Below are 21,281 nucleotides of genomic sequence, written 5' to 3' on the forward strand. Positions count from 1 at the left end.
ACTCTCCAACTCAACAGGCTCCAAGCAATGGAGTTAATAAGTTAATACTGCAGCATCTGCACTTAGTCTGGCATCCATTCAAATGCAGCTTTACAAACATACGCTTTTATGCACATTCAAAATAAATTAGGGTACCGAAAGGTTCACTGGCCAAAGACATCAAATCAAATGACATGTGTGGTATTGACAAAGAGGACATCATTAGTACTGGGCAATAAGGCAATGGATAAACGAGCTACAGTGTGGGTGTTAGCTGGGTACTTGTTACAGCATTAGCTATAATAGTAATAATAGAAGTGGCAGCTGAGTCTCTGAATCCAAAATTCCTCACGGGATATAAATAGAGCAGGTGACACTGTGCTGCTGGGCATGGCACCGCGACAGCTTTGCAGCTTTTTTTTTATTGCAGAATGCCGAACATTTAGCTCAGGCTCGTGAGTCCAACTTTCAACTATTGGGGGAAAATAAGAGAGGATGTCGGGGGGGACACATTTGACGCCACGGTGTCATCAGTATCCGCGTGGTGCGCTGGGACGAGGAGTTCCCGGTTGTTCACACCATTCCACACACTTAGGGCTGTACTATATAAGCCTTGGGGGAGCCGATAGGAAAGTGGACTTTCATTCTACTGATGGCTCGACTTTTACTTGGCCTGACTCTGCATTTTTTAGAGCGATATGTGATAGTACTGCTGGAGACATTTTATTGGGAGAGCTCAAGATCTGCAGAATCAAGCACAGCATCCTGTTGGCTTCACTGGCTGAGAGAAATTCAGACATGACGTACAGCTGTCTCGAGTCAGTCAATGTACATTTCAGAGGGATTCACTGTACGTTATTTTACCGTACAACGTTGCAAGAATCTACACACCGTTAAGAGTTTAATCCAATAGCATGAATTAAAGAAGTGGGTATAGTAACGCGTTATATTTAATCAGTTACATGTACTTTTTTGAGTAACTTGTACTTGTTAAAGTAGTTTTAATGCGGAATACCTTTTAATTTTTAGAGACATTTTTTGACTTTTGTTGCATTTACATACCCTCAGCACAGAACAATTATTTAGTCATTTTTGTATATGTTGATGGCGTGGGCATTTTGTCATGGCCTACATTTATTAATTCAGAGATTTGAATGTGAAATGTCATCACAAATTGACCACAGACACAAGTGTATGTGAAATTCTTTCTCTTTTTTTGTACATGCTTTAGTATTCTCACTCAACTATTCAGATGACTACTTTTGCTTCTACTTGTTTTCAGAATGTAAGATACTTTGATTTGAGTGCTCTTTCTTCACCTCAGATGAAATCATCAAGTCTTTAGCGCACATGCGCTCTAGACCACACTGTCAGCCCTACAACACATTTACTGGCACAGCTCCATCTATGAAGGAGAGTCTGTCTCATAAGTGAATACTTATTTTTATGTTAACAACTATGTTCCCCAAACAGCAGGCTGCACAGACCGTCTGCAGATGAACAAAATCCTTCTGGAGTTTCATAATTGCGGTCATAAATTAAACCATTTAGTATTTCAGGCCAGCATTGCTGTATGGACTCGTATGCACAGTATCTGTTGTCATATGAAAGATGAACTCCTTAAAATATATTACATCTTCAATGTCTTGTCTATTTTGAGGACTCTTATCTAACCAAGACACTATTTAGAGGCTGTTCGCTATGACTGTTTGGTGCTCTGCAGCCGCAAAAAATGGATTGCACCCAATAATGTATGACCCAAAGTTTGATTTTCACCTTTTTCTGACAGCATTGAATACAGTGAACCTACTCACAGCAGAAACAAGGACACATTTGCGCCTTAAGAGTCACTGACCAACAACATTTTTGGAAACATAATCTATAGAAGTGCCGCAGTCTGAGACCACACAGCCAGTGACAAACTGTAACGACCAAAGGTGACTGAAGTCTTTAAGTTTAACGTCCCTCTGTAAATGAGGATTGTACTCCTGAAGGAGAACGAGAAAGGCACCCGAGGGTCAACAGATTTGTGGTACAGTAACAGCTCAGACATCTTTTATCTGATTTTGCGTACAGAAGTTTGGAAAAGGTCACAATTGTTACTGCAACCAGTTGTTATCAAATAATGGGAAATGAGTTCTTCATTTTTAAGAAATGTGGATATTTCTTTAGATTTTGTAACGATTATTCATATCAAATTAACAGAAAAACAGTTTCCATTTAAAAAAAAGGTTTCTGCTCTTTTAAATCTCAACCCCCCCCCCCCAGTAACCTTCACCTCTCACCTCACTGGTCCTGTAAAAGGAAAGCAAGATGACAGACAGATCGCCTTGAAGAAGAGTGCTGATGACAGGAAGACGAATGAATGCAAAAAGAGCCAGAGAAATACCTAAGAAAGAAATGGGATCCTTTTTTGATAAATATAGAATGAGGAACGTAAAAGAGAGGTAGAGACTTTTCTACACAGCCACTGTGACAGAAAGGGAATATTACTCCTCTAAAAATGATTATATATTATTGATACAAAAATGATTGATTCTGTACCAAATGTTGCAACTGCTGCAGCGGCCATAGTTGTTTTGTGTTTTTGTCTCATAGTTAGCTCAACAGCCCCACCCTGTGGATCCCAGCTGAACATACAGACACAATTCAGGCTGAATCACCCTTTGAGCATGAACAAGTAAATTACTCCACTAATCTGTAGTTTGAGTCTTCTCAGTTTGTTGCTTTTAAGTGTCTTTTTATGGGGGAGTGAACTGTTAACCACTAATGTCACCTAATTTACTATTTGAATAAAATCTTAGTCTGGGACATGGTATATTAAAAGCAGTTACAAAATTTTAAAAAAGATTTTCAGTTGTGGCAAGTTAACATATTACACAGAGAACCAAATTGTTCAATATCAAATAAATATGAAGTAATAATCATATGAATAAATATAAATATGCAACATAACCGTGATATGAGCTGATCTGTGTATTTATCTATTAACTGAGAAACAAACTATTTTGACGATGGTGTAATTGTTGTAATTGATGCTAAACACATCAACTGGTTTCAGCTTCTCAAAAGTGAGGATTTGCTTTTCTTTTCCTTGTTTTAAGAGATTGTTAACTGAACAAAAGTGTATTTGATTTTGGTCAATTTAATGGATAAAAACAAGTAATTTGATACCATCACCGTGGTCTTTAGAAGATCGTGACGGACATGTTTCACTACTTTCTGACATGTTAGACGAAAGGATTAATCAAGAAAACAATGGACAGATTAAATAATGAAAATAATCTGTTTTCAAAACCCACCTAAATATTAGAAAGAGCTGATTTCATCCTGCTTCTTTAAACAATGGCAGTTTACTGCGCCCCTCAATGAATTGTTATTGTAAAAAAAAGAGACTGGGTGAATGCAAATGTAATAATAAATAGTTTATTGACTTGTTAAAACTCAGGCAACTCCTAGTACTGTGAGGACTTGTATCGAGATATTCAAACAAGTATTTGCAAAGGATTCAACTATAAAGAAAGAAAGCAGCGGGGGCGGGGCTTCAGATCTGCGGGTTGTTGAGCACGTCCTAGATGATGGACAGACCACCAACATTACAACTGACCTCCCTGGAGTCAACAAGCAGCACTTCTAGGGGACAAGCAAATAATCTATAAATGAAGGGTCATTGTGTCACCATTCTAATTGATGAATGAGAGCAGGCTGAAAATTGCCCCACCCACCAACACCACCACCAGCACTGCACCAGCAATACCGGGAGCCGATACAGCATTGCATTAAAAATGACTCTTAGACGTTGTAGCTCAGATTCTCGCTTTATTGGTCAACTTGATGAAAGACTACAAAACGAATTCACAAAAAATCTCTTTCAAGTAATCAAATCTGTACAAACCTAAACTGTATGGGGTTTTTACAGCTCTGGCTCATATGAATCTGAAGAGTCATATGCGTGTGTGTGCGTGTGTGTATGTGTGTGTGTGGGTAAGCATGTCCTTGCTCTTCTGAGACAAGGTGACATACTGGTACCTGTTCAAGGATACCGAGACGCAACGCTCCGATAGGCAAGTCAGCGCATGCACGCACACACACACACACACACACACAGACACACATGCGCACACACATGCGCGCACACACACACACACACACACACCTGTGATGGAGATTTTACAGTACAGAGGACAGGGAAAACAAAATACTTCCCCCCTCCACAAGTACACACACGCCACCTGCTGGCAGGGGTTCGCTGCTAAATTCATCACGTCAGCAATCTCCCACCGTCTCCCAGACCCTGCGTTCTCAAGTCAAAATTACTGTACAGACAGACACTGTGGTTTTAACCTTTCCACGGGAGGAGTGGTAAGAGAGAGGGGAAAGTATAAATCTCTAATACTCTCACACCAATTGTACACGTGCACACATGATTTTAATGCTCACCGGCAGACGAGAAACATTTGTCATCTGCGCACGCACGCACTCACTCACTCAGACAATTCGTAACATTAAATGTTTTAAGAAGTACAGATAAAAAAGGAAAAAAGCCCTGGGTATAGGTTTCATTTCTGGCTGTTTGGTGAAAGAAAGGAGAAGAGAGGTAGAGAGGGCAGGAGGGGCGGGTTGGAGGTCGAGGGCAGACGACTGGTGTCATTTCTTAGCTTTCCTTGGGGGGGTGACTGGGCGGCTAGAGCTCATTCCCCCTCCACCACCGTAGAACAGCTTCTTGTCTGCAGGTTTGAGAATCTGTAAATAGGCAAAGACGATAAAACTCAGCAAAAATGAACATCAAAAACATTGACATTTGAATATGTAGGACGTGCGTGTTTATCTCTCTCTCGTCCTTACCTGGAATGAGCACATGAGGGTCTCATCTACACTCATCATGGCTCCGGCGTTGTCAAACTCCCCGCAGTAGTTTGGGGCTGAGAACAGCGTCACCAGCTGCCTCTTTGCAAAGAACTCATATCCGTCCTCGACCACCTGAAAACACATTCACGACATCTTATCAAGCTGTTCTTTTAAAGGAGACGAATTTCAATCATTTGCTTCTCACCTGTTAACAATAAATCAGCCACAAAAACAGAACCACACTGTAATTAATTTACAGGACGATAACAAAAGGGCGTATACATCATAAATACATTGCTATCACTTAAATGGCCGACCTGTTTATCAGTGAAACTGGGCTGAAATCCAACCGTGCTGAAATGGCCACGGGGCTATCCAAGCAGCTCCACCTGACTTTACTTCAAATATTCACTAACAGCTGGACACGCCTGTTTGATAAAAGTGCTACTTCATTCCTACATCTTAACCGTGGGATCAAGGCAGTGCACTGACCTGATGGGCCCGACAAATGAGGTCCATGTCGTGTTTGTGGAGGAATTTTGTGACCACGTCGGCGCCAAAGGTGAAGGAGACGCCGCGGTCGTTCTCGCCCCAGCCGAGCACGTCCTTATCCGGGTCGGCCCACAGCAGATCGCAGAGGAGGCCCTGGTCAGGCACGTCAGTGGGGCGCATGACCCGTCGCACCTGCTCCATAGACTGGAGGTCCGGGGACAGGCCTGGAGACGTTCGATGTAGGACGATGAAATGTTAGAAAGCAGAGGAAGAAAAACACAGTTTGTTTATTGGTGTTCTGAAGTCTAGGTTCAGTTTTACTGCCCATTTAAAAAAAAAACAACCAGAAAATATTAATACAAATATCTTGATGTTTATATCCCAACTAAAGCAAGGCAAATGTAAAATCACATGAAATAAAACTTGCACTCTACTATACAGGAACTACATTATTTACGTTTACTGTGGTGTTTGTTCACTTTGTCAATGATCGTAAACACAGAAGTAACTCCGGCCCTCACATTAACTTTTTAGAGCGGATTAGTTGAATTCATTGGCATCCACTTAATCGTTTGAGGAACTTTTAAGCAAAAACTGCAAACATGACCTTTTTACAGCTTCCCTATTAAGTATGATCTTGCAGAAATGTTTAAAAGGCTCAAACTTTGAGTTGTGTATGAATACTTATGAGATAGCTGTAACTGGCTGTTGGTGTCAAGTTATCTTCTACTTGTTAGAAGCGCCGCAAGTGTGATTAGAAATAAGAATAAAGGAAATGCTTTACGGCCATGACCGCTGAACAGGACAGGGCTACATAAATAAACCCAAACAACATATTAAGATCCCACACAGTCTAGCAGGCCTTTGACCGTTGTGTTGACAGTAACCACAGTGCAGAGGCGAGTTTGTGTGTGCGCGCTCTGGCTAGAAGCCAAATGAAGTGTTTGAAGAGGATACCTCCATGGCAACAGAAAATCTTCTCATCAACAATGGCTGCGACAGGCAAACAGTTGAAGCAGTCAGTGAAGGTCTTCCACAGCTTTATGTTGTATCGCCTCTTACCTGTGGGAGGAAACCAAACTCACTTGAACCCCAATCTAATCTCGAAACCAATAAAATGAAGAGAACCTATTGCATCACTGTAGAAACAATACTTTCCATAAACACGACTCTAAAAAGAGAACAGCGGGTGATTATTCACGGCTCATACGGCCTTTTCATACCACGACCGTATCTGCGTTGTGGCTTTAGTTTCTACAAATAAGTCAGTTTCACCCTCTTAAAATTATTTTTTATTTTCACATTTAAAACATCTTAATGTACACCGATGACTGCATTACCATGACTATACAAAAGCCTCCAGGCTCGGGCTTACACATTTCGCAAACTGCTGGATAGAAGCGGTGACCTTAATGTGTGTATGCATCTCAAACTTACACTCGTCGTAGAAGCCATATATTCTGTTAATGGAGGCGCACTCATGGTTTCCTCTCAGCAGGAAGAAGTTTTCTGGGTATTTGATCTTGTATGCCAACAACAGGCAGATGGTCTCCAGGGACTGCTTGCCTCTGTCTACATAATCCCCCAGAAAGAGATAGTTGCTCTCTGGTGGAAAGCCCCCATATTCAAACAGCCTCAGCAGGTCGTAGTACTGCCCGTGAACATCACCTGGTGAGAGCAGCAGCATTAGAATGGAAACAGCAATGGTTGGTCAAAGGTGTAATCATCATGCTGTGTGTGTGTGTGTGTGTGTGTGTGTATATGTGCACAACAAAAAGGGTAAGGGACTTGGATAGAGGTACAAAAACACCCTGCAAATCAACAGACAACTAACTGACTGTGCAGGCGTGCATTTACTGCGAGGGTGCTGGTGATTCTCACAACACTGCACGCTTGGCCAGTTCCTGAAATTTGTAGACTGTTTCTTTAAACTAACATTCTTCATTAAATGGAGGGCAAATCCAGGGAGACTTGAGGTGCAAAACAGCCCTGCACTGGAAAGCCAGTTTCACCAGCTCATCCCTATAGTTCTGTAATCATGTGGCAAGATCACAGCCATGCACTATATAACGTGAGAGCAGGCTTTTCTCATAATAGTCCAGCACTATAAGCTACAATCCAAGAGTGTTTGTAAATGCTTTTTAGACCACACTTGTGAATCCCCCCCCCCAAACTCTAAAGAACACAACTAAACCTCACCACAGATCTTGAGGGGCGCCTCAAGTTCGAGCAGAATTGGCTGGCTGAGGAAGATCTCCCGGGATTTGAGGCAGAGACCACGGATTTCATTTTCTGTCAGCTGAACATTTTTGCCAGGTCTGGAGCCTTTCACTGCGAAGAGAAAGGGCAACAAGAGTGAGAAACAAAAGAGCATAAAACACAGTAAAGTTTAGTATTCATACTCATGCGTTACTAAAAAGTGAGAGCATTGTTATTGTGTGTGTGCTCATTAGTATTCAATCATGGACTCTTTCCTCTACCATACAAGCAATCACTCTAAAATAAAATGTTTGATTGATGTGTGGAAGAAAATAATGGTGGATTGAATGTGTTTAAACTTGAATGCCGAGTACTAATCTACTGAAGCTCAGTTTTTAAGCAGTAAACGTGTATTAATATTCTACTGTGCCCTTGAATTCAGCCAAGTAGCAGCTTTAAGAGACACATCCTGGAGATGACCCATACATAATGAACTCATGACTTTCTGACACCACAAAGAGTGCTAGTACATGAATATGGAGATTAAGATAACTACTAACTCAAAACATGCCACCTGAAGATATACAGAGAGACATTTATAATATGTCCCTTAGCTTATATCTTGACCGTTCTGCTCAGATGCATTTGGCTGTAAAGAAAAGTACGTTTCGTCCAAAGATTCGTTAAACACGGGGACGACAAAATTAGAAAGATGCTTTATAGTGTTCCAAATACATCATTTTAAGTGAAAACGTTAATTCCAAGTCAAAGACACCGACCATTATGTCTAGTGTGATCATAATGTTGACATTATTAAATGCTGGTGAGGTTAATTTTCCGCAGGAAGGATGCTGCTGACTATAAGTGGCGGTCAATAGTCTGTGTTTCGTTAAAAGAAGGAGATGAACTCTGCTATAACGTAGCATAGGTGGCTATCGTTGTCTAGCCTCTGTTAGCTAAAATGGCTACCTCGGAGAATAAATATCGAGCGGAACAGTCTTACCTTCCAGCAGACGTTGTATAATGGAGTCGATGTTCAGCTTATCGGCTTCGGCCATGCTATTCTGGTTGGTTTCTAATCACTCCGACGAATACAAGACTTAATAAGTGTTCACTGGCTACCCGAGTTATCGTTAGCTCGACTAGTTTAGCGTTAATCGGCTACCGTTAGCCCGCTAGCTAGCTAACCTTGGGGCAGAATTGGCAACCTCAAAATGTGAGGCTTGGTGCTGAATTGTTAAAGACGTGATGGCTGTCATGTACTTCAAAAATCCGCCTTAGTCAACTATTTTCCATCAGATATCCGAATTAATTGTCAGTATTCGTAATCTTTCGTGACAACTATATTTCTGCCGTAGCTACTAGCACCATGCCATCGACAAAAAAAGGCTAGACGAGCGCTAGCTCAGAGCGAGGTTGAACGAAAAAAAAAAAAACCTCTGATCGTTTCCGTGCTCCCATTGGTTGGTTTGGCCAATAGGCGGTGTTTAGGGGGGCCATTACTCTCCCTGATTGGCTGTTCTCAACGTCGGTCATCATTTGCTTATCTCAAACCACAATGTAAAGAGAACAATCGTTCTCGGGTATATGTCACGTTTTTTATTGGCCGTAATTGGAACATCTTGTCAACAATGTAAGATAAACCGCGTTTGACCACATTTACTCAAGTATTGGCGTTTGAATCGTTCTGTATTCGTTGCGCAGTAAAGCGACACCCACGGAAGTGACCAAGATGGGAGCAACTGACGACGTATTTTGGCATGACGCAATGTCCTAGCGCCTGGCAACACTCCCGGATGATTCACTCTGAAGTTGAGAGATGGCTTAGCGTTACCTAGCTTTACAATTGACTGTTCAGATAAACATGACTCTAACTCGGATACACGTTAAACTATCTATTTCACGATAGCGGTACTCTTTTGTACACCATACAACCACCCGACCATGAAGTTGCTCCACAAAGACATTGAAAAAGATTATGCCGGGTGAGTGACTGGCTAATGTTAGCAAGCTAACCAGCATGGTATATTGCAGCTGATTGTAACGTTACATGTGTCAACTTAATCAAGTTTCAATATGTGATTTACATTCCCCTGTACCAGTGTGTGGAGACGTTGTGAGTTTTGGGCTAGTTGGTACAAAATAGTTATTATATAATCACACACATGCACACACACACATGACACGAAAGATAACCATATGAGCATAGCTTGTATGACAAAGACTATGTCGATGACTGAGCATATACAACACAAAGTAAGTAAACAAATCTAACCCTATAACCTAGCTTATTGACTCCATCCACTTCTTCAGCCAGGTGACTCTGATGCCAGAGGAGGCGGAGGATATGTGGCACACCTACAACCTGCTGCAGGTGGGGGACAGCCTGAGAGCCTCCACCATCAGGTAACCACTACCTTCTGTGGCATAAAGTGAAGGCTGAAGCCCTGTAGTGCAATGCACGCACACGTATCTCACAGTTTTCCAGTCTCGCGGTGAAGGATGTTGGCTTTGCTATCTTGTAGCGTTGCAGAATTGGCAATGCAACATCTTTTTGTTTTATTATTCCATTAGCGGATAAGGATAAAGCTCCTCCTACACGTTACTGTATACATTTATATAGTGTCAAGTCAAAGCTGCTCGAGGTTTAGCTCCCGTCCACCTTTAATTATGGCCGCTGATCAGATTTGATCACCCAAAACAAGCAATGCAGCCGGCCCACGCAGGTGGACTTTGTAGTAACTTGACCGATCTGAAATGGAGAGCTGCAACAAAGAGCTTTGCAAGATTTCCAGCTCTGTATTGTATCTTCTCAGCAACAGAAATACTGCAAGTCTGCTTCAGACACATATGTTGATCATGATAGGAATCGCAATAGTGTTCAATAACATTTCATTGTGCTTGTTTATCAGCTTTCCAATTGTTCTCTCACTCTCCGTCTGTGTATCGCTCATTGTTTTGGTCTGAAACGCACACTCAGGACTAAGGTCTCCTTTCCTCTGTTCCCACAGGAAGGTGCAGACAGAGTCACCTACTGGAAGCGTGGGCAGCTCCAGAGTTCGCACTACTCTGACCTTAAGTGTGGAGACTATCGACTTTGACTCTCAGGCCTGCCAGTTGAGAGTAAAGGGCACTAACCTAGAGGAGAACCAGTATGTCAAGGTCTGAGATTTCTGTTGTCATGTCGCATGTATAAATGTTTTAAAGTAGGGGCAGGCGGACTAGAGTAATGAAATTGTCCAGCCGTACTACTTGTCATTTGTGTTATTGTTAACTCCTGTTTGATATAAGTAGTTGTTGTGATTGTGTTCTCTTCTTCATTCGTCAGATGGGGGCTTACCACACTATCGAGCTCGAGCTCAACAGGAAGTTCACTCTGGCTAAAAAGAGCTGGGACAGCGTTGTGCTGGATAGAATCGGTGAGCAGGTGCCACTGAGATTCTAATTCGTTTTGTTCGGTCAGATTATTCACAGCAGAAAATATTGCTTTCATTCCTGTGTTTGGTTCATTTAATCCCAAACTTCCCACGTCAACCAGGACTTGTAAACAGTAATCACACGGACTCGCAACAGTCTTGTTTACCAGACTGAATTTCATGGTCTTTAGCAACTGCACACTCAGCTGTCAGAATCTCAGCATCCGAATCCATATACACACTAAACTGCATGTTACATTTTTGCCTGTTGGCTAGTTATGTAAATCCCTTTGCTCGAAGAATTCCAGATTGGATGTTCTTGCTTTAGTTTTATGTCAGCTAATGTCTTACAATGACACTATGACTTGCTCTTTTTTATTCTTAGTAATAAATCAACTACAATCACACATTAAAACATTCCATGATTATGTCACAATGTACCCACAAGCTCACATTTATGGTTGCCTTGTCTACCCTTCAGAGCAGGCATGTGATGCAACCCAGAAGGCAGATGTGGCGGCTGTGGTGATGCAGGAGGGTCTGGCCAACCTGGTGCTCGTGACCCCCGCCATGACTCTGCTCCGTGCAAAGGTGGAGGTCACCATTCCTCGCAAGAGACGGGGAAGCTGCACTCAGCACGAGAAGGTAGGTCAGCTTTCTGCAGCCGCAAGGAGCTCAGACAAAGGAAGTTAGTTTTGACATATAAATATAGAATTTACAGTAAGTAAAATAGGGTACAAAAATAACCAATAAAACAATCGTATTTTGAAATCGAGTCGATGCAAAATATCCATTTTACCATCCTTAAAAAAAGAATCTACATTAAAGGGAACTTTGCCTCCTTTTATGTGGTCGTCCGATCAGTTTTGACGGTAAATGTAGTCGATTTTGACCCAGAAAGCTGAGTTCGCAGCTGCCAAATATGTTGTGCTTCCTGCCTCCAGTGGTGTCATTTGAAATGACAGTGACGACGTTGAATGCAAGAAAGAACTGCAGGCTAATAGAGCCTGGACTGCTGGTGCCTGCCTCTGGGTCGCCAGGGGGACGTGCCCTAGAAACCGCTTAAAAACAGAAATTCCTTGGTTCTCCAGCTCAACGCATCCTGGTACAGCAGGAGAACTCGGCTTTCTCGTTCAGTATAGCGCTGAGGAATTTATTGCTTCAATTGAATATCAAAAACTGATTATGCATCCACATAAGTGGTGCATTTTCCCTTTAAGACAAGAGTCAGGGAGAGAGAGAGAGTGTGTGTTGGATGCATAATAACGTGATCATGTGGGTAAGATGACTCCAGGTTTAAAACAGTTCCTCAGTACTGGGACCTGGTGTATTAGTCATGTGGGCTGATGTTTGTCTCTCTGTTTGCAGGCGCTGGAGAGGTTCTATGAGGCTGTGATGCAGGCAATTCTTCGCCACATCAATTTCGATGGTAGTGCCGCTGTGTAGACCCTGACATATACACGCTTACACACTTATACATATACATTATGTTCCTGTTCTGTGTCACACACTTCTCCTTTTTATTATTGTCTTCTCTTGTTTCTTTTGATTTCTCTTCCTTGCCTTCTACTAGTTGTAAAGTGCATCCTGGTCGCCAGTCCAGGGTTCGTGAAGGACCAGTTCATCACCTACCTCTATAAAGAGGCGGTGCGTCAGGACAACAAAATCCTGCTGGAGAATCGACCCAAATTCATGCTGGTGCACTCCTCATCAGGTCACAAGTACTCACTCAAAGGTATGAGCTGGTGGGTAATACAATGGAATGAAACAGTCAAATCTTATCACAAGGTGAAAACTTAGTGAAACGCTTGTTTTGCAGAAATCCTGACTGACCCCACTGTGACGAGTAGGCTTTCTGATACCAAGGTGCCTATGCGTCCTGCTCGTTTAATCATCTCGTAAACAAATGCTCACAAGTTGACAGAAGTGACTCACTGGTAATTCATGTCTAACTTTCAGGCAGCTGGAGAGGTGAAAGCCCTGGACGATTTTTACAAGATGCTCCAGCATGAACCGGACCGAGCCTTCTATGGGTGAGTGACGATGGACTAGAACGGTCGACAGGAAGTGACCCACGGAGTCCTCCACATTCACACTGATAACCCACGACCTCTGTGTCTTTGCATCCTCACAGAATCGCTCATGTGGAGAAAGCTGCGGATGCCCTCGCCGTTGACACCTTGTTGATAAGCGATAACCTGTTCAGGTACAGGCTGAGACATTCTTTAGGTTATCTACTTTTAATCAGACAGACTTGTCGGGTTAACCTAGTCGCTGCTGACATTTTCAATAGTTTTCTCCTGGATTGTCTTAATTTTATTCAATCAAAAATATATGCTATCAGATACAACATTCACATTAATTCAGCTATTCACATATACCTTTAAATGTATCAGTGATGTCAACACACAGTCAGGAACAATCACATCTGATCTGTGTAACAATGCGTGTTTTGTGTCTCCATCCGTCCAGACATCAGGATGTCCCCACGAGGAGTCGCTACGTTCGGTTGGTGGACAGCGTGAGAGACAATGGCGGCAATGTCAGGTACAAATCCTCCTTTTAAAAGGCAGACGACGTCAACGTTCAACTCACAACTGGCAGAATATACTTTGTCAAGTATCCAGCTAATGAACTTTCTCTCTTTTTCACGCAGAATATTCTCAAGCCTTCACGTGTCTGGTGAACGTATGTTATAAAAACACCAATTTTATTTATTCTACATTAGAAGACATGGAAGTTCGTTTAATAAACATATCTGAAGATTGTATTAATTAATGTTTACATTTAGTGTTCCTCACCAAAAGGCATTGTGGGTATCTTTGACGCCTAACAAACGTGTTGAATGTATTCTGTTCCTCATCAAACATTTGACTCTCTCTTTATTGATGACCACCAGTTGCTCAACTACAATTGCACTTTTGTTCTTAAAAATAAAATATGCCTCAAGTTCTGGCTGTGTGCCGTTCCCCTTTTGATTTGTCCTTGACTGTCTCCTCAGAACTGACTCAGCTGAGTGGGGTGGCTGCCCTCTTGCGGTTTCCCATTGCCGACCTATCGGAGGCCGAGGACGACAGCAGCTCAGACGAAGACTGATCCACAGAAACGGAGCAAAGAAGTGGAAGATCGTCGAGTGTTGCAGATAACATAAGAATGCATTGACTCAGTGTGTTGTAAAACAATACAACTGGTGTGGTATACTCTATGTATGCCGCCACTGCGACATTCACACCTCTATCCCGTCTAATCTACCCACCTCCTGTTTTCTTAAAGAGGCCATCATTTAAAAGAATTGAATGCCGTTTTTAGTGCTTTTGGTTTGAAGGTGACGGTGTGTTTGAAAGCAGATTTTTCTTTCCACGTGTATATACAATATAGCTCTCTTGCAATTAAACGACAGACTCATTCATCCACGCGTGTTATTGTACTTTTTCACATGAGCTATTCTCAGCATTCATAAATGAAAGACATGTTGGAGCAAGATGTAAAAATATATAATTTATTAAATACAGTTGTCATTTTTAATTTCAAAACTATTTTGGTTATGGGTTACACAACCCAAAACTACTGCATTTCAACAAACTAAAAATCAAGTATGCTCAGGATTTTTAATTTGGTATATTGTTCTTTGAGTTCCACAGTTACAACACTGTAAGTTCCTCTTATTCTGCTGTGGCAAAATGTCAAATATCCCATGTGAAGAATTTCAGCAGCTAAGACTAAAGTGCTTTTCAAATCAACTTGCCTCTCTTTGTACGTTACACCTCCCCATCAAATCCTAAATCTCATTTCTATCGGCATAGCCTTGAGTGTATATACGTGTGTACTTTATACACTTTGCCTCACTCAGTAGGACACTGGTAAGTCTTAATCCAAGCTAAATCCTCCAGTGTGCCCCAATGCAGGTAGATAATTGAGCAAATAACCATGACATGCATTATCTGGTGGCTGTTGCCCCAGTTGTCAAACAGGCCAGGGACGAAGCGCTCGGGGATCTGGATGATGTTGACCAGCCCACCTATTACAGCCAGAGAGTCCATGATGACAAAGAGACGCAGGGAGTCTGGGCTGCCCGCCCCACTGCCGAACACCCGGAACAGGAAGAGGCTGAAGCGGAACACGGCCTGCCAGAGGAACGCTTGCAGTCGCAGGATGTTGGTATGTGCCGTGGTGGCACAGTAGATGCTGTAGGCTGACAGGAGGATGTAGGCCAGCAAGGCGGTCTGTCGTATGATTGGATAGCACAGAAGAGTGATGTGGATGATGGGAAGTGCACCTGGTGACAAGAGGGAAGATATACAAGTGAATAAACTGTAATAAAAAAAAACAAGAGTCAGATGTCATTGTCTTGGTAGAGTCTCTGCTCGCAGCCAATTAATCACATAACTCCCTGTGACACTGTGATTAATATATATATATTGCTTTTTGTACTGGTTAAACAAACATAGATATAAAGTGTTGATTAGAGAGCTTTTAAGGCGCTTGAAGGTGGATTTTGTTACCTTTGGACAGAGTCAGGTTAGCTGTTTCCTTCCATTTACAGTCTTTATGCTAAGCTAAGCTAATCATCTCATGGCTCTAGCTCCATATTGAATGGACTGATATGAGAGTGGTGTTGATTTTCTCATCTAACTCAGCATTTGAGAGATGATCAAGATTTGCAATTTGCTTATGAAGACATTAGACTTGATTTGACACGGTTGTGAACGTTCTTTACCTTAGAAACTGTATTCTGACAAAATCTTAATCCAAGGTTTTTTCTTTGCAAGTGCATCTCACATTCTTTATCGGACAACGGATGCACAAATAAAGACTGTCAGATGTCATTTGTCTGACTTGAAAATAGCTTTGATTAGATGATGTTGCACTCATTGCAAAAAAAAAAAATCACATCGAAGACCTACCCAGGGTGTTAACTAGGCAGACCCCAAACATGTCCAGGGAGAGCAGGGTGTCATACACATGTTCTCCTCCCACATGGTTCATGAACACATGGTAGACAACCGAGCCCACGGTGGGGCAGAGGCAGGCCAGGTAGTGGACCACACAGATCCAGACGCTGTCCACCTCCATCCAGGGGATACTAAAAGGTAGAAGCACCAAGAAAAGGAAAAAAGGGACTCCTGAGGTGACCAGAAGATTAGGAGATAAAAGGAGAAAGAAAGAAAATGAAGTGAGATAAAGATCAAATGAAAAGCGTTGGAAACATACACAGATGTGAGTTATTTCTTCAGTATATTGGCATCTGTTTTTATATTGAGCAGATGTTGAATATCAAATCATGCAGAGCAAAATGAGGAATTAAATAGTCTGAGAGGTTCCTCTGTTTTATTATTTACCAGGAATGTGAAAGATATGGCTGTTGGCAACACGCATAAGGAAACATGAGCAAGACTCTAAAGCTAATGCCCTTCACTTACCCCTAGTAAGAGTGTTAGTCTTAACGAACTTATGGGATAGCCAAGGAGAAAATGGAACGCGAGGAAGATGCATTCAGAAGTTCAAGGTCAGTTCATTTTTATTTTATTTTTACACGTCTTTGCACCGCTTTAGCCAGGTTTTAATTTGTCTTTGAAGTCTTAAATCAAAAGCACACATTTAAATATATGTTGACACTCTAATTTTGTAACTGCTTGCAATTTAAGCAAACTTATGCATCTCCAGGATGCTTTGCCCGTTGTGATTCATGTGTGTATTTACAGCTGAAATGTGTCAACAAGGTCTTTAGGGGCGTGTTTGGTTAACAGTTTGATATTTCCAGGACAAGGATTCCCAGGGCAGATTACAGCTAATGCCCCATATCCTCATTACACACCCTGGTCAAGTACGCTTGTAACTGGTCATAAGTGAGAGTTGTGGACATCTGTCGCCCGTTTAGCTTGTGCATCACCCGCATGAGTTAAATCATTAGAAACATTTGCTATTTTACTGTAAAGATATATTTCAATTGGATAATTCAGATGTAGATAAAAACAATAATTTACATTTTTAGATTTAGTCCAGATTGACACAAAGCAAAAGGCATGCACAGTTATGTTCTGGTCTTACCATGGGTGTAAATGTTGCCCAGCTCATTGTGCATGTAGAAGAGGCTCCTGAGGCATTCTGGAGCCGTGGACACGGGCCGGTAACCCGTCAGGACATATTTGTTGAACTGAAGGTGCTGAGGGGTCTTTGTAAAATCCAACAGCCGCGGCCTTTTGCAAAGCACCATCACAACTTCCTGCAGCTAATGCCCTCACATTTAGTCGACAGTGCAGGTCCCTCACCATTTACATCCTAAACGAGTCCACACTCAGGACTCTGGCACAGTCATGTCCACAGGTAGCCGGAAATTCTGCTCCTTGATATCCATCATTGGACAGGTGTAATTCCAAGCAAGCGGCCTGTTGAGCTGGCCAAGTGGCATGCTTTCAGGAGGGCCAATGAGCAAAGGGATCTTATCCCTAAGCTGGGGTAATCCTCACAAAAAGCCATGTGCACTACCGCAGCTGCTACTTGTCATGGCTCATGACTAACATCTCAACTTCAACATAGGTATAGTCTGTATTCCCCTTATTATAGAGTGAACACAAGTTCCTATTCCCCATGCACATTTAAAACTGTGTTGCATTCAGGATAATCTGGCGATTACAACACTTGAAGAGGTGATTGTTTTCTTAATGCCATTCACTCACTGGCTGCACCTCCCTGTACGTGCTAATTCCTCCCTGTACATTCCTCCCTGTACATGCTAATTCCTTAGCATGTACATTTAAACATAATAGGTTTTACTATGCTATGATGGAGCATTCTTAATGAACAGAAACACATACAAACACGGGATTTTCCACTGTGGGTATTCACTGATGGTTTTATTCAATCAAATTCTGTACAATAATAAACAGATGTTTGCCACAAGTGTAAAAAAAACCTCTCCCATGCAAAAAATAAATTAAACTGAATTATGTTTTACAGTATTCATTTTCATCAGGCAAAACTGACTGATTCAATCAAAACAACTGACAATATGCAAACTCCATGTCTTCACCAACCAAACTCATGGACCGTGAGCAGTAAGTGCAGGACAAAAAGGTAACACAGGGGTGCATAATAATATCAGAAAACCCAACAACTCAAAATGTTTAAATGCGGTTTTATCTCTACTAACAAACACAAAAATAACAGAATTATTCGACGGACAGAATAAAATAATAATATACAGATAGGAAAACATTCAAAGATAATATACAACGGCAGAAAAATATTATGCTTGTCGTTGTCTGCAGGTTTAACCTGTATGGAGAAAGAAAACGTAGAGAAGGTTGTACAGCAGTCTGCAAACTGAATATGAGAATCTTTGAATTTGACTCTGCTCTTACCTTGATAGCCACTATTCCCAAAGAAGCCATTCAAGTCATATTTGCCGCTCTTCTCTTCTGTGGAGAAAGAAAAGAAACATTTCAACTGTCGTGTGAAAGTTTTACTCTGAAATCTTGGAATATTACGTATAAAGTTTCACTTCAAAGACTCTGCCAAGATTTTAATGTTTGGCACTTAAAGGAACACTTAGCATGAATGTGAATAAGTGTATTTCCCAAAATATCTGAGAGTTCAATGAGAAGATTGATACCACTTTCATATCCATCCGTTAAGTACGAAGCTTAAAGAGCATGAAGACTGGAAATGGGAAAACAGCTCTTCTGGTGTATGAAACCACAACTTGGCAAGTACTGTAGTTTATAGTACAGTGTTTTGACCTCTCAAGCACTTGCCTTGTGGGTGAAAATGCAGTTTGAGATGCTGCTGAATGTGTATCTGACGTGGCAGCTGCTGTTGATGTAGCAGGTCATCAGGCTGCTCAGGCACCTGAGCCACGCCCTGCGTTTCTGCAGAGTAATGAGCGAGGCCGGCAGTGCCCATGGGTTCAGGCAGGTCCTCAACACCTGCTCCAGGCACCACGTCAGGCGTTAAGGACTCCGCAGGCAGATAGGATGGGTCAGAGGGGTAAACCAGGGTGGGGCTGGGGCTGGGAGCTGCAGGAAATGCAACGACAACGGAGGGAGAGACACAATAGAGAAATTATAAACTAAGATTTCAATTTTGTCATTATTGTCTACGCACCATGTATGCAATTAAATGAATAGTGTGTAGGATTTAGGGGGACCCATTTGCAGAAATGGAATATAATATTGATAACTGTTTTCATTAGTATATAATCACCTGAAACTAAGATTTGTTGTATTTTTGTTAGCTTAGAATGAGCCGTTCATATCTACATAAGGAGCAGGTCCTCTTCCACAGAGTCCACCATGTTGCACCGCCATGTTTCTACTGTAGCCCAGAATGGACAAACCAAACGATGGCTCTAGAGAGTCTTTTATGTTTTAACGTTATCTGAAGGCCACCTTAGTTCACCCACACGCTTGGAAAGTGAGAACTAGATGCCACTAAATCCGACACACTGCTCCTTTAATACATTTCCTCTTTTTTTACAACACTTTTTTTTTACCTTCTGGCTCCGCTTGTCCATTTATATAGCCCACATGTTCTGAAAGTGACAAACAGTTGAACATTACCTGTATGCAGTTGAGCCATAAGAGACCACCGTGCAGAAATACACTGTATACTTACCGTCTCTATCAATGGACATCCCATCGCCTTCAGCTGCAATTGCTGGCGTCGGTACATCTTCGTTCACTAAGAGGTCAGGAGTAGATGAACATAAGATAAGAGACTGGGGTCTGACGCATATTTGTGCCGATAATCTCATAAAAAGAAACCTCTTTTCCTGACGCACCATAAGATTTTCCAGCTGAATCTGGCTCAAGTGGCAGGTGATCATAAGGTAAACCAGCTGCATCTGTTTAAGGGGAAACGATATATGGTTACTATCTTTTTAATCCAGCTGGTGGGAAATTAGTGGCAATAACGACACAATACCATATTGTCCACCAGATTCAAGAGGCTGCGGCTGGTATGGTCCCTGGTTATCTGTTCAGAGATTGACATGACATCATTATTTAGTGAAATGTAATAAATTATTGGCATGAAAGGGGTTAATAAACGGATGTACTGTACCATATTTCCCAAAAGGTTTTGCTTCACTCCTAAAACCAAGAGTTTGTGGTGCATAGGGAACTTCACCACCACCTTAGCAGTTGGCAACCACATAGAGATGTCAAGTTAAACCAAATAAAGAAACAAACAAGGGACAATTAGAAGGTAGCTGTCATGTTTGCTCAATCTCACCGTATTTGCCTGTTAATTTTCCGTGCTGTCCAAGTCCAAGTGGTTCAGTCTGATATTGTCCAAGTGGTTCAGTCTGATATTGTCCAAGTGGTTCAGTCTGATATTGTGACCCAGGCAGGCCTGAAAGAAAACACATGATTAAATAAATTAAACAACAAATACAATAGCTTAAGAATATCTGTCTTGAAAACTAGACAACCTATGGTTTCATGGCTCTGACTGCATTTTTATTTTCTCATAATTCACATTTTAATGGACTAATCATTGAATGAAAAACAACACATTTTGGGAAATACACTTTTAGTAAGATTAGAAGACTGATACTACTCTCATACCTGTGCGCTAAATAGGAAACTACTGTTAGCAGTCAGCTAACTCAGCTTAGCATACAGACTGGAAACACGACGAGTTGCTGTTACAAGAGGTTATGTGCAAAACTATTTCTTGGTTGAGGGCTGTAATTTCCTGGAGTATTTGCTTGTTGGTTGCAAGGCAATTTACAATACAAATAAGCTAATGAGAGTATTCCCCAGCATGTCAACAAGTCTTTACCATATTCTCCAGTAGATATGGCTTCAGGGCTTAGTCCAGCTGGTTGAGCTTCAAAAGGCATTCTTCCATAACCTGTAGACAAGATGGAGAAGTAATAAAGAAGAGAAATACTAAAAGTTTCAGGGGTGAGGTGTGTGTAGCAAGCAAAGCAACAACAAGAGATATCAAAGTTAAGTATTCACCGTATTTGCCGGCTGTATTTCCATTACTGCCGAGACCAAGAAGCTGCCCACCGTTGGGGAACCCACCATATCCTGATCACAGATGGAGGGAAAACAGTGCAAAACGATTACATGACTTCTCAAAATGGACCCTCATGAGAAACCGTTTCACAGTCAAGTGTAGATTTGATTTCTCCAGTGTGTGCATTTCTGGAATGGCTACTATAATGTTTAAACTACTAGCCAAAGCAAAAAAACAACAACATTTTGTCCCATCACACTGACCATATTGTGCCGGTGCAGGATCCCCTCCCATGCCGGCACCAACACCACCTGCAAAGTATTTTGAATTAAAAGAACATCTCAAGCTAGTGAGCATCAAAGGAGCATGGCATCAACATGC

At 41.8% G+C, this 21,281-nt stretch overlaps 3 protein-coding genes across 3 annotated transcripts; 1 reads left to right on the forward strand and 2 right to left on the reverse strand.

Moving 5' to 3' along the window:
- Positions 1 to 3,785: 3,785 nt before the first annotated feature.
- Positions 3,786 to 8,901, reverse strand: LOC306712894 (serine/threonine-protein phosphatase PP1-gamma catalytic subunit B-like). Its single transcript, XM_079182368.1, has 7 exons — positions 8,522 to 8,901; positions 7,519 to 7,650; positions 6,757 to 6,987; positions 6,277 to 6,381; positions 5,320 to 5,543; positions 4,825 to 4,959; positions 3,786 to 4,722 (listed from the first exon to the last, which is right to left on the reverse strand). The coding sequence occupies exons 1-7, from the start codon at positions 8,574 to 8,576 to the stop codon at positions 4,627 to 4,629; spliced, it is 978 nt and encodes a 325-aa protein (XP_079038494.1). The 5' UTR covers positions 8,577 to 8,901; the 3' UTR covers positions 3,786 to 4,626.
- Positions 8,902 to 9,245: 344 nt separating this feature from the next.
- pelo (pelota mRNA surveillance and ribosome rescue factor) lies at positions 9,246 to 14,343 on the forward strand. Its single transcript, XM_079183326.1, has 13 exons — positions 9,246 to 9,503; positions 9,832 to 9,924; positions 10,530 to 10,680; positions 10,847 to 10,937; positions 11,416 to 11,579; positions 12,303 to 12,363; positions 12,508 to 12,669; positions 12,754 to 12,800; positions 12,894 to 12,967; positions 13,069 to 13,140; positions 13,407 to 13,481; positions 13,591 to 13,622; positions 13,936 to 14,343. Exons 1-13 carry the CDS (start codon positions 9,463 to 9,465, stop codon positions 14,028 to 14,030), a joined length of 1,158 nt encoding a protein of 385 aa, XP_079039452.1. The 5' UTR covers positions 9,246 to 9,462; the 3' UTR covers positions 14,031 to 14,343.
- Positions 14,344 to 14,770: 427 nt separating this feature from the next.
- Positions 14,771 to 17,148, reverse strand: paqr4b (progestin and adipoQ receptor family member IVb; the record flags this gene model as incomplete). The annotated part of the gene is made up of 3 exons (XM_079182212.1): positions 14,771 to 15,210; positions 15,839 to 16,057; positions 16,983 to 17,148. 3 exons carry the CDS (start codon positions 17,146 to 17,148, stop codon positions 14,777 to 14,779), a joined length of 819 nt encoding a protein of 272 aa, XP_079038338.1. The 3' UTR covers positions 14,771 to 14,776.
- Between the last annotated feature and the right edge of the window lie 4,133 nt (positions 17,149 to 21,281).

This window comes from Pholis gunnellus, assembly GCF_910591455.1.
Source record: "Pholis gunnellus genome assembly, chromosome: 21".
NCBI lineage: Eukaryota > Metazoa > Chordata > Actinopteri > Perciformes > Pholidae > Pholis > Pholis gunnellus.